At 54.4% G+C, this 13146-nt stretch overlaps 1 protein-coding gene across 5 annotated transcripts in view; it reads left to right on the plus strand.

Annotated features, from left to right (window-relative positions):
- The window catches only part of CACNA1E (calcium voltage-gated channel subunit alpha1 E), a 98404-nt gene that overhangs the window by 18731 nt on the left and 66527 nt on the right, over positions 1 to 13146 (plus strand). For all 5 annotated transcript variants that reach the window (XM_027894155.1, XM_027894156.1, XM_027894159.1 and 2 more), the window contains exons 3-4: positions 6764 to 6869; positions 7315 to 7454. In XM_027894155.1, coding sequence (XP_027749956.1) covers positions 6764 to 6869; positions 7315 to 7454 — 246 coding nt within the window. The remainder of the gene's footprint in view (positions 1 to 6763; positions 6870 to 7314; positions 7455 to 13146) is intronic.

Here is a 13146-nt window from a genome sequence, read left to right on the forward strand (position 1 = left end):
CACTTACTGTGCTGGGAACAGGCGTGCTCCAGGCCCCGGAGCTGAGCGTTCCTGCCTGTCCTCCGCCTGGCTGCCAGGAGCTCTTTCCAAGAAACTCATCCACCCTGGAGTTCCTCTGCACCACTGGATTTTTGAGGGCTTGGGAGCAGGCAGGGCGTCTTTGTGATGAATTTTGGTTAGCTTGGTCTGGCAAGTTGTTCCCCTCCTTGTAGTTGTAGCCTGGCACAGGCAGCTGGTGCCTTTTGGTAGGGCCAGGAAAACCAGGCTGCCTGGCTTGCAGCCCATGGCATCGCTTCTGGATGAGGGTAGTTTGGGGAGGTGAGTGTTGGATCTTGGCCACGGTCAGTGAGAGCTGCAGGCTTTGGGAGGGTGATGGACCAGTCCCTGTGCTGTGGACTGGAGTGGGCACGGTACCGAGGAAAGCCAAGGGGGCTGGAGTGGAGCACAGAGAGGAGTGAAGGCTCTTCTTCATCCAGCTCCAGTTGACTAGGTAATAGGGCTAAAAATATCTGGTGATTCAGGCCTGGATATCTGCTGGGTAACTGTGTAATTATAACCAGCAACCTCTGCAGTTTGGCTTCCCAGTGTAAATAGGGATGATGCATGGAGGGGAAGGAGGAGAAACAGGAGCAACTAGGATTGGGATGCAGCTCCATGGGGAGGTAGGTCTTCCTTGCTTGGAAACCCCATGTTGTTACCTCCACTGGAGCTGCTCTTTTAGCCTGTCCTACCCAAAACAGTGAGACAGCTGCTATTTTGGCTGTAGGAACATTTCCTTCCCTTCTCCTTGAGAAACACAGCCTCGTCCTGCCTGCTCTCCTCCTGCTGATGGCCAGGCCTTTCGCTCTGATTTCATTTGTTTGGCTGCCTGGAAAGCTGCAATTCAGTTAGCACATGAGACGGGCTGCAGCTCATCTATATCTGCTCCGTTCCTCATCCACCTAATCGCATTTGACCTGGATAAGATCCCTCTCCCACCCCAGAAAGGCCAGATGACATTGTGTGGCTCTGGCTGCATCCCCAAGGACAGCATCTGGCTGCAGGCACACACTGGCCACTCTACCTGTCCCCGGATTTGGCAGGGAAGACAGATGTCCACTGGGACCTAGTTCCCTATGGTGAGGGATTTCTCTTATCTCAACCCTCTGAGGACCTAATGTGGTGTTGGGCTGGCCAAGAGCAACCCAAGTGCCTGCAGAGCCCGAGGGCGTGTTCCCAGTCCAACAGTCGTGGGGGTTTTGTTCCGTGGGAAGCACACCCGCGTGTGCCTGTATTGTTTTGCTCATGATGACTCTTGCTTAGACCTGACACTGTGTGGGCAGTGCCCCTCAGGGACCCTGGCAGTGTCACCTGGCCAAGCATCTTCTGTACCTTTGCTTTTCCCCGGCTAAGATTCCGGCAGGTCTCACTTTCCCGAGGGAAGAGCTTGCGCCATGTTGTGCCATCCTCGGGTAGCTCCGCTCCTTGCGCTCCCCGAGAATGTATTTTTTAAATTTTTTTTTTCTCCCAGGCTGTTTTCTGTGCCCTTCATTCATCGGATTTTGGATTTTTTTAAATTTTTTTTTTTTTTTGGGGAGGAGCGAGTAGGTGTAATGGCAGGTCTGTCTTTTTGACAGCCGGGGAGAGTGAGGCGGCCTGTCAGATGGTGAATTTAAACAGAGGCAGCTGTTGTCATGGTGATGCCAAGTTGCATCCTGTTGCTGTGGCAACCAAAGTTAAAAAACTGATGTTAAGGCAGGAAAATCACATGATGTCGCTCGTTTTTGTTTAAAAAAAAAGGAAAAAGAGGAGGAGAGGAGAGAGGTTTGATTTCCAGGGTGAGGCAGGGGAGAAGGAGACGCTTCTCCATGGAGCTGTTTGCACGTGTCAGGCAGACCCTGCATTCCACATCCTGAAATCCTTACAGGAGCAGCAGCAGGAGCAGTGTGGGTAGCTCTGCCCTTTTGGACTCCTGGCTGACACTGCCTTCGGTTTAACCCCTGATGGAAAGCAAACCACCACATTCAGCAATGCCTGTGACTGCAAAGAGTGAGCATGTCTGTGCAGTGGGATTTAAGCAGGCCAGGTGCTCCCTGCCAGCTGTGCAGGGACACGATCACAACCTCAAGCCTACGCTCGCTCTCCTGAACCTGTGTGTAACAGGCACATGGGAGCGGGCTCGTGTTTAAAGGGTAGTGGGAGGATTTGGGGTCTGGACATCACTTTCTGTCAACCCTAGCACAGCACAGATGGGCTGGGAGTTATGGGTAGCAGGATGCAGGGATAGGGACAGCCATGAGGGGTCATAGCTCTACGGCTGCTTGACAGCACTGGATAGTGGGGCTGGGGGATCCCAGATTTCAATTAGGAATACTCAGAGGCTTTGCTCTACTTTGGCACTTCTGGTTTTTCCTGGAAACTAAAAACCTCTCTTGCCCAGAGAGGTTGTGGTCTCCCCATCCCTGCAGGTGTGTTAAAGGCCAGGTTGGGTGGTTTCTCTGCCCACGGCAGGGGGGTGGAATGAGATGATCTTTAATTCTTTAATGTCCCTTCCAATCCAAACCGTTTTGTGATTCTATGAAAACAGCCTTGGAGAGGAGGTGCTCTCTTTCCTGCTGGGGTGTGGAGCTGAGAGGGAGGGGCATTGGGGTCCTAGGGGTGGGGGTGTTGAAGAGGTGGGTTTTTCTTCCTGTCTCACGATGTGGGACAGGCAGCAGTGCTGGGATTGGGACCACCAAGATGAAGTCCATGTGTGTGGAAACTGAAGCTCATTCTCACTGACACCTGGGAAGCAGGGAAAGCCCCCTCAGAGCAGCAGGTCCTTGGGGAAGCCTGGGGAGAGGTGGGAAATGGAAACATGAGTTTCTAGGTGTTGGAACTGAGCTGGATGATGCAGGTCAAGGGGTAAAATTGCTCCTGCTCTTCTTGCTGGCACTTGGAAGTAGGATTTCCCAAGGCCCCTGGGACCTCACTCCTCTGGCCCTTCTGCTCCTTCCCCACCTTCCTGCCCAGGAGTGGGAGAAGGCACTGAGAAATGGAGGGAGGGAGTGGAGCTCTCCATAGCTCCCATCCCTTGCCTGCATCTGGGCAGGGATTTGTCTTGTACCCAGCCTCTTGTGGAGATTGCATCAATGTACCATCAGCACCATAAACCTGTCTTTGGGGATGGGAGCTGGGAACACTCCATGCCTTAGCAAAACAGGTGTTCTGGGCAGGCTGGTTTGGGGTTCTGTCTGGGGAGGAAGGTGAAGAGGAAGGTTGCAGCTGGGAGAAAGGATCTGCTGGTGACCGAACAGCTCCCTGACAGACCCACCAAGGTGCTGCAGTTCCAGACTTGGGGTTAGTGCCTGCTCCAGGGGGTCTGGGTCATGGTTTGGGGGATGCCTATATGGCCTGGGGTCACTGTTCATACCTCCAAGGCACTGGGTAGGAAGCATGGAGCTGCAGGTGTGGCATGCACAGGGATCGGCCGAGTTGCTAAGGAAACAAGTCAACAGTTCAGGGGAGAGAGCATTGGGTAAAGGAGATAAATCAATAAGAAAACCTATTTTTATCGGCTCCCTAATGATATTCCAGGAGAAGGCAGACGAAGGAGGAGGAGGAGAAGGCTGGAGGAAGATGGGCTTTTGTTGCCAGGCTTGGAGGGAGGCTAGGGCTACTCTGCGTTTTGGATGGCTGGAAGGTTGTGTAATTAGACATCTAATGTGAGAGAAAACAAAGCAGTGACAGAGCATTGTCTAGTGGGTTCCAGCCCTGAGCTGGGAGGATGCTTGCTTGGCAGACATGAAGTGTGGGGATAAAATATCCCTTGGTTTAGCTAGATGTTCCTGCTGTCCTTTGGGAGGTTTTTCTTATCCATGGCCTCTCAAAGCCTGACACAGCTAGAGCTATGGGAGCTTGTTTCCACAGGGTTGATGTCTTGCAGCTCCCACATAGCTCTGGATGTGATAACCCAGGCTCAGCTCCTTGGAAAACAGGGCCAGTGGGGTTTGGAGAGTCACTTTTAGCAGTGACCTCGAGCTTAGGTCAGTGTTTAGGGAAACGATTGCCCTTTTAGACTCGGCCAGGTTGGACGGGGCTCTGAGCAATGTGGTCTAGTGAGAGGTGTCCCTGCCCACGGCAGGGAAATTGGAATGAGATGGTCTTTAAGGTCTCTTCCAGCCCAAACATTCCTTGATTCTATGATATCTTCTCACCCACATGCCATGCACTTGCTGGAGGGTGGAGCAGGGATGTGGTTCCGTGCCGGAGTAGGTGTGCACCGTCCCTGTGCTGTCGAACCAGATATCGGAGCCTGCAAGGAAACACAGGGGTGAGCAAAGCCACTAGAGGTGGTCCTGAACCACCCCCACACTGCTACCTTGGGAAAAGCTGGGTTTTTCCCACCTGGGTGTTTCCTCCATGGGTGTAGTGGCTGCGGTGGGGAGGAGTGTGGGATGCTTGGCGGGTTTAGCTGTGCCGGGGCGGACAGACGGACTTGCCGAGCAGTTCCCACACTTCTCATCTAGGCAAATGTGCCTGGTGCCTGGGGAGCTGGCTGCACTGCCCCACTAACACGCTGTTTTTCTTTTAGACTGGTGCTAATTGCTCGTAGACTTTTCAGGAAAATGATACAGAAAGATCCCAAACAGGCTTGTGGCTCGGGGCCAAACGCCGCGCTCTGCCCATCAGCTGGACCGTGAGGCCAGGGGTGGGAAGCAGGGAGAGGATGTGGCTTTTGCAGGAGCCATGCCGTGAAACCCCCACTTGTGTGTTAAGCCTCAGAGGAAAACTTTTGGGGTTTGGCCTCCCCCTCCTGAAGCGCAGGGAGCTGCTCGTGCTTTGTGCCTGGCTGGCAGCGCGGTGCGAGCCGGCAGCAGTGAGCTCTGCAGCTTCTCTCTTCGGGTTTGCCTCTAAATTATCAACCATTAATTTCACTGGGTGGCCTTTTAAATGCCTTGGCTGAATCTTTCCTGGCTCTTCTTCCTACTGGGCTAAATACCTCCCAGCTCCTGCAGGCTCTCCTTGGCTGTGCCTCCTGGCCAGCTCTCTGGGGACCTGCTGATGCCCATCCCTGCTCCCACCTTGCAAGCATCACTGCTGCCAGGGTCACGTCATGGTTCCCTGTTTTCCATGCTTGTGGCCAGCACTGGGGTGCGTTCTCTTGCCCATGGGCTCAGGGCCGCTGGTTTAAAGCATTTCACTGTAGTTAGTGGCCAAAAGGCAGTGTTGCAAAACACAAAATCACCCTTTTCCTTTTGCATTGGGCACCTCCTGGTCTGAGAGTTGTGAACGTGAAGGTGCTGGGCCTGGAGAGGCCTGGTGTGGTAGGGAAAGGCTCAGCTGTTCTCTATGCTGGCTTGGGGTGGTGGGAGTGTGGATGATTTCTTTACAGGCAAATCCATCCCTGTGGGATCATATCCCCTTTCCACAGAGATGAGCTCTGGGAAGGTGGCAGTCCCCTCCCGGGGTGGCTGCTGATGCCAGTGGTGACAGTAATTGAGCAGTGGGTTTTTTGCATGGAGGGAGTGGAGCAGGGATGTGCTGCCTGCTGATGAATCGCTCCACATTTTGTTACTGAGGATAACAGGGCTTTTATTGTGAAGATGTGGGAAAGATGGGTGGGAAGTTGGAAAGATATGGCTATCCTGTCACTTGGAAGTGCTTTGTTTTCAGGGCTTGGCAGTGGGCCAGGCAGGAGGAGGGAGCTCCATGTCCTTGCCTTGATCCCATGAGTCAAAAGGCAGGTGGGAGCTGAATTTGGGGTGCTTTCTTGGGTGTCAACCTGCCCTTTCCTTCCCCTCCCACTCAGGTCCTGAGATGCCAGCACCTGCTGCCTCTTGTCCAGCCTCAGGGTTAACTCCTGGAGAAGAGTGTGTAAGACCTAGACATGGCTGTAGGATTTAGGAAACTCATAAGTGTCCAACCAGGCCCTGTTGATAAGGTGCTGCTACCCCTTGGAGTCTTGCTGAGGTGTGGCTGAGCTGGGATGTCTCCGTAGGGAGTTTCCACCCTGCCTGAACTGCAGCTCAGCTCCAGCTGCCATCAGTGTCTTGAGCTAGGAATGCTCAGCCATGTGCTCTGCAGCTCCCAGGGCCCCCTGGGTGCTTGGCAATGGCAGGTCCACCTTGCCAGCACAGGGCACAGGGAGGATGGATCCAGGTCAGATTCCCAGGACCTGCAAGGGGTGCCCCATCTTCCTCAGGCAGTGCAGGTGGTCCCTCCCATGGGGATGCTTTAGGACCAGGGCTGCTGATAGCCTGTGACACCTTCCCTCTCTGAACCCTGAGCCCCATCTCCTGTTGCTTTGTGATAGAAAAGAGAGGGAAGGCAGCCTGGCAAACAGTGAGTGTATCATGCCAGGGAGAGCCTCCCTAACACTGCCAGGGACCATGGCAAACCCTCTTCCAGACAAAGCCCAACCTGGTCAGAGCTTGGCTGTCCCCCTTCAGACTTGTGCCCATCTTCTGGGCTACCACCAGGAGTACCATCTTTCTCCCAAGGGAGTTCCCAGCCCAACAAAGGCTGTTGGTTAATGACACATGAGCTCCGGAAGGAGGTGATGAGGCAAGGAAGGTCTTGGGGGCTCTCAGTTCTCTTGTTACCCCTCCCATTTCCAAGCAACACCAAGGTGGGCCTCAACCACCTGCCTGGGAGCAGCAGGAGGTGAAAGACAGGCTCTGTGTGTGCATGTTCCGGTGGGGAAGGTGGTGGTGGTGGTGTCTAATGAGCAGGTGAAATGCAGGGAGGGCTGGCGGGTTGGGAATGTCATCCACCTCTCCTCTGTTCCTTAACTCCCCTCCACTCCCTTTGAGTACATGATCCTGGCGACCATCATTGCCAACTGCATCGTGCTGGCCCTTGAGCAGCACCTCCCCGAGGACGACAAGACACCCATGTCACGGAGATTAGTAAGTACCCTGTGTCCATCCCTCTCTGCCCTGCGTCGGGTGGGCTGGTGGGTGAGCAGGGGCATCAGCCAAGGGAAGCCATTCAATCCTACCAGGCAATTTCTTCTGGTTTCAGGGTGGTAGGGCAGGAGGTTTCCTCTGGGACCAGCTCCTCTAGCCTTCCTGGGGCTGCTGTAATATATTCCTCCTCTATGGAGAGGGTTCAGGAAGGCTTTAAGCCCCTCAAAATGGGGTAGGGAAGGACTGGGTAACCTAGGGTGGCTTATAGTCACCATCTTTTTTTTCCCAAGGTTGATGAGGCTGAGGAAGGGCTGGAAAAACTCCCAAAGGAGAGGATGGAGCTGGGGAAAGTGGAATGGGACATGAGCTGGGCCAATGTGAAATGCCTGGTGCCGTGTTTGCACAATCTCCCCCTCTCACTGTGTCACTGATTTCCCTCTGGCAGGAGAAGACGGAGCCGTACTTCATTGGGATTTTCTGCTTTGAGGCTGGGATTAAGATCGTGGCCCTGGGGTTCGTTTTCCACAAGGGCTCGTACCTGCGCAACGGCTGGAACGTCATGGACTTCATCGTGGTCCTCAGCGGGTGAGTGGGGTCACGTGGGGCTGCTGGGAGGTTGGTTGGGCAGCAAGGCGTGGGGGCTCGTCCTGGTGGGGACGTGAGCTGCAGGCTGTGAGGCAGGGCCCTGGTTTGCTGTTGTCTGTGGTGGTTTTCCATCCCAGCTGGGAGGAAGGGCAGGATGGCTCCTTGTGCTGGGGGCTCTTGAGTTGGATTTGCTGTGTTGGATTTGCTGAGGGTGGGACAAGGGTCCCCATCAGGTGAGCAGGGCTGGCTCTGAGGGCACCATATCTAGCTTTCCTCAATTGGTGTCCTGACATCCGTGATCCATCTGGGCATGGGGTGAGGTGAAGACGAGGAGAACGTCCTGATAAGCAACTAGATGTGTTCTGGGAGAGGTTTTGATCAGACACTACGTGGGGAGGAGGAAAATCTCTTGCCCTTTTGCCTTCTGAAGCACTTTCTAGGATTGGCCTGGTGCTGGGGGCTTGGGAATGAGGTCAGGGTGGGGTCACGTTCCCAGGTTGTGCCTGCTCAGCATGCCAGCGTGCAGCAGTGATGCCGGGGGTGGTACCACACAGAGCTTCACAGGTGCTGCTTGTGTGTCACTGGTGGTGTCACCTGCCAGGGACATGGCCCAGATTTGAGTTCTCTTGTGATGGGCTGTGCTGGTGGCAGGAATGAGCAGGGGCATTTGGGCTTGTATTAGCTAACAGTGGCAATGTCTTGAGCAAAAGCCTCCCAGGGTGACTCCCCTCATTGTGTGGAGGGCAGGTGGGTGCCCGCAGCCACCGAGGGGCTTCAGGGAAGCAGTGCCAAGATAGTGCCTATTTTTTTTTGCCTACTGATGGAGTCATCACGTTCAGAGGAGCTGGTTTGATGTGTACAAACAGATGGTTTGTGTGGGTCTCCAAGCACTTCATGAGCTTTGCTGGGTGCAGAGGAGCTGCAGGGTAGTGTGGGAAACTGAGGCACAGGAGCCAGGTGAGAGGCCTGAAGTCTCTACGGAGCTGTTTACTGCACAGTTTTGTCTCTTGGCTCACAAGGTGCTTGCACCACACGGGACATGACTCCCATTTGGTTGTTCAGAGGAGAAAATTTGGGTGCTGAGCCTGGTGCTGCCTGGGGATGTGGTGATGGGTGCTGCTTGTCCGTGGTGGAGAGGTGCAGGTTGAGACTGTACTCGAGAGGAATCTCGAGGAAAACGTGGCCTGGGACATTGTGATTCCCTTTGTCCAATGGGGACCTGGATGGCCTCGCTGGGGCGTGGGACCATGTCTGGCTGAGAAGGCGGGGTGTGCTGGTGGTGGCGTGATGCCTTTGGTGGGGGCAGCAAACCAGCTACCTGCGGGCGGTGCAGCCCTCGCACAGGAAACTGCTGCTCTCCTGCATCTGCCAGGTGCCTCCTGGGGAGGACTCTGCGGCTCCTGGGCTGGGCAAAGTTGCTCTAATCCCCGGCCACACCTCTGGGGACAGCACGGGACTCGTGTCACCCCTTGTAGCAACAAGAGGGGCTCTCAAGCCTCACCGTGGAGCTGCGGTGCAGGGCTGAGCGCGCAGGAAGCGGGCGGGTGGCTGGGAAAATGCCCATTGGCCGTCTCCCGGTCCCGGGCATCCTTTGGGGCGTGGGCCAAGGGGAAGCACTGGGCTGGGAGGGCGGGTTTTGCTGTGGACCCGTCCCTGCCCTCCCCGCGGCTCCGAGCGAGCCGTCTGTAACCGAGCCGGTGCCGAGTCAGCGCTCGGCAATTACTCGCAAAAGCTTCGCCAGCTCCTTTGAGTGCCGCGCCGGGCCGGGCCCCGTGCCAAGGGAATCAATTGTCCATGAAAAGCTGTGAGCTCCGTGTCAGCTGCCCTGACAGGAGGTACCTGGGTCCCCCTGGCACTGCTGGTTGTGGGGAACCCCTCCAGCAGCTGTTTCACCACCATCACCCACCTTGTGTCCCGATGTTTGCTCCAGCAGAGTGGAAACTCTTCCCAAGAAACCCCCGTTTACCTACTGGCTTCATTCCGTCAGTGCTGGTGCCCTCTGGCACGGCCTCACTGATTTAGGGCAAAATCTGTTCTGTGATGGGCGGAGGAGGCAACACAGAGATTTTCATCCTGGGCTGGTTTTGGGGAGGATGGGGTCACTGGGATCAGCTGGACCGGGTCACTGGGTTCCTCTGTGCTGTTCGGCTCTTGCTTTTGCCATGTGGTGCTGACAAAGCTGCTGTTCCTCGGTACCATGGTTGTGCCTTCCTTGCAAGAAACTCTTGCCTGTTTAATCTGCTGAATTACTGGCAAATTTCTGCAGCAAATAATCCTTGGCTGGCAAATGACTTGCAAACAGCTTGTGGGAGAAGATTTGCACTTGGCGGTTCGTTCTGTGTCGGTTGCATAAGGCGGGTGGTGAAGTCTGCACGGGGGACTTGTGCGGGCGACCGGTGGGTTCGGGATTGTCTCTGCGGACTAAAACTTTCCACTTGATGAATATGCGAGTGTCTGGACAGAGGTTTGCGGAAAGTACTTCTTAGAGATCTTGTTGTCACTTACCAGGAGGCAGTGGTGTGGTGGAGGGGATGTTGCAAGCATCAGAGGTGTAGGGTAGAGCTTGCCTCAGGATGCATTGACCCATTTGGGAGGCTGATGGACCAGAGAGGATGTATGTATGAGCAGAAGCCGCCCCAGGATCCCTCCCAGAGAAACCCAGCATCATGCTCTCTGTCTGGCCCTGGTCCCTCCAAGTGTGATGCAGGATATCACTCTTCCTTTCTGGGCTTGTTTTTTGCCATGTATATGATGGGAGAGGTCCTTAATGCAGGTGGCATCATGGTCCCAGACACCACATTAGAATTTCCGTGAGAAGTGGGATTTTCTGGTGTAAATTAGCCTAATGAGGAGTTTCTCCTGTGATCAGCCTCCTAGGACCCTCTGCAGGAATGGATGGCACTGACTAGGGTTCAAGTGGTGTTTGCTTCTTGTGTCACTAAACCCAGCTTTTTTTCATCTCAGTGGAAATCGACGCCCACCTAAAGCTCCCTGAAGCTAAAGCTTCCACTGGGGAACTAATAGTCACATTTGTAAACCTGCTCTGTTTATAACCTGTGGTTTCCAAATCTTCATCGCTGCCTGAAAAAACAGCCTGTTCTCCCCCAGCTAAAAATAATTTTATCTGAAAGCGTGCATAAAATACCTTTACTCGTTCTGAGGCAGAGCCAGGGTGGGGAACATCTGTGTTTCCTTGGGGGTTGGGGATGCTCACCTTGTCTGTGCACGGACCAGAGCTGGCCAGAAGCTGAAGCTGGACTTGTGACCTGCTTGATACAGTGTGACCAGGAACAAAAAAGGAGAAAATGAGTCAGAAAGGGCAGTGGGAGGTTGGTCACCTCTTAATTGGTGGTCCTGAGAGGGGGAGGTTGAAGGACCTTCAGCCATCAGGAACTGGAGCGTTAACTCCCTGCTCCCTGGGTGCCATCAGGAAGAGAGAACAAGGACCTGCAGTTGCCTGCTGTGTGCTACACTGTATTTGAAGATGCTCATGGAATGAGAAGGGTTAAACTCCCTCTGCAAATATCCAGGTGGGTGTGTGCTTCACACACTCCAGTACGTGAGCATCATCGCACCATTGGCTTTTTTTATAGCAGTAATACAATAACACGTGAGTGGTGAAGGAGTGGGGGAACACTGCTGACAATGGGGGGAAAAGAGCAAAACGGGAATCAAAGGGCCCTCGTGAAGTTGTGCTGCTCGGGAGCCGGGGAAGCAGCTGCTGTAAAACCAGAGTAAATACACTGGGGTCACTAAAAGGAAGAGCTGGTGACAGGGTTTTTCAGAGGGTTTAATAACAGCTGCTACACCTGGGTGCCTTTTGTGAAGGCCTTGGGCACGGTGGTTTCCATTAAAGGATTTTGTGGGGTGAAGCGTGGCCAAGGAAAAGCAGGAATGAGAGATTGCTGGCGGTGCTTGCCATGCCCTTAGCAAACCCAGAGCCAACTGGATGGGCAGCAGCCTGAGCTGGAGGAGGAAAGCTTGGCTCTCCCAAGCCCTGTCCCAAAGACCAGTGTCCTCCCCCTGCAAAGCCAAGTGGCAGCCATGAGCCAGGCCCCTTCCTCTGACCTCTCAAGGAAATCCTGCACACACCTTTGCCCCGATTCCCTGCTGGGCCTGGTGTGAAGCAGGACAGAGTGTTTCTGAGAAGGTTGCTTCCTGCCATACTGCAGGTTTTGCAGTGTGAGCCCAGGGATGAGGAGGGCATTTTTGCTTCTTGTGGTGCTTGCCTGGATTTTGAGATGACTGTCTTGGAAAGTTCCTTTTCACGCTTCCTCCTGAGCTCCCCCATGGGCAGAGGCAGGGATGCTTTGCCTCCTGGTGTTTAGTGCACCTTGCACAAGTTCTGTGTGTTCGGGTGGTCTTCTTGATCTTGGAGTTCCAGAGTTGGAGGGGGAACAGAGGTTGGCAGCAGCGCTGTCTGGGAATATTCATATGCTGCATCCCCTCATGGTTTGGGGTGCTGGCCCCCATCAGTGTGCCTGGCACACCATGCATGTGTGAGAGCACAAACTTGCCACACCTGAGCTAGGAACAGGCACTTCCCCCAACACCCACACCTGCGTTTTTGTAACCAAGGGAATATAGTACAACTCCAGGCAAGGAAGCTTGGGGAAGTGGATATGAGGCTTGGAGAAGAAGCCCTAAATCAGAGTATAAGTGCAGCATTCTGACATGGTTATCCCACTGGAGCTCCAACCATGGCAAGAAGTGTTGCCCTATAGTAAAGAGACGACCCTGTGTCTAAAAGCTGAGCAATGCTTTGATCACACCAGACAGGACTTTGTTTCCTTTCATGAGTGATGCCTGCCCCATCTCTCACCCCTCTCCCAGCTCTTTCCTTCCAGGACAATTAGTGAGGTGTTTTGTCTTTCATTTGGACGAATAATTAATTTCCCAGCTCTGTGAACGTTTCATGTGCCATATGGCACGGCGGTGGGATGTGCCCGACATCGGCACCTCGTACAAAGGGCTGCGCTGTTTCCCCGGCTCGCTGAGGGGGAGAGGGTGAGTGATGAGGGAAAAACTTTCACACTGCTGGAGATGGTTGGTGGGGGAACCCCTGGGCAGGCATAACTATGGCTCTGGCTTTGGGGGAGACAGGCATCCCCCCTTCTCCCAGTGCAGGATCCATCCCGCATGCCGCTCACGTGCTTTGTTCCATCCTTCCCGGTCCTCTTCCCTGGCGGTTGGTTTCCTGCAACTGCAGAGTGAATCAGTCCCTCCCACGTGGCTGCTGGTCCCTGGGGGCATTGCCTCCCCTCACAAGCACCCCTCCACCCTGTGTGATCCCCTTCTGCACCCTCTCATCCTGGTCTGGGGTGAAGCTCCTGTTCTTCCTGTGGGGATAAAGCCTTGAGCAAAGTCCCTGTTTCTCTGTGGTGCCGTGGACCTCAGGCTGGGAGTCGAGTTGGAGGGTAGAAGCCTGGCCTGAGAGAAAGGACAGTGGGTTATTTCCACGACATCCTCACGTGGAGAGGTGGGATCACCCAGGTGGATGTCCCTGGGATCTTGGACCCCTCCTTTGGCATGAGTTCAGACAGGTCCTGCTGTGGTACATGCTCGCTTGTACTATATTTCTCTTGCAGGAAGGGCTCTCCTGCCTCCTGTCAATGACTTTAGGTTTCCACCAGGTCCTGTGTGTGCAAATGCAATTTTACCTGCATCGTCTCTCCCTGCTCTCAGGGTCCAG

This window comes from Empidonax traillii, unplaced genomic scaffold, assembly GCF_003031625.1.
Source record: "Empidonax traillii isolate 1590-97213 ecotype Southwest subspecies unplaced genomic scaffold, ASM303162v1 scaffold419:size1009643, whole genome shotgun sequence".
Lineage (NCBI taxonomy): Eukaryota > Metazoa > Chordata > Aves > Passeriformes > Tyrannidae > Empidonax > Empidonax traillii.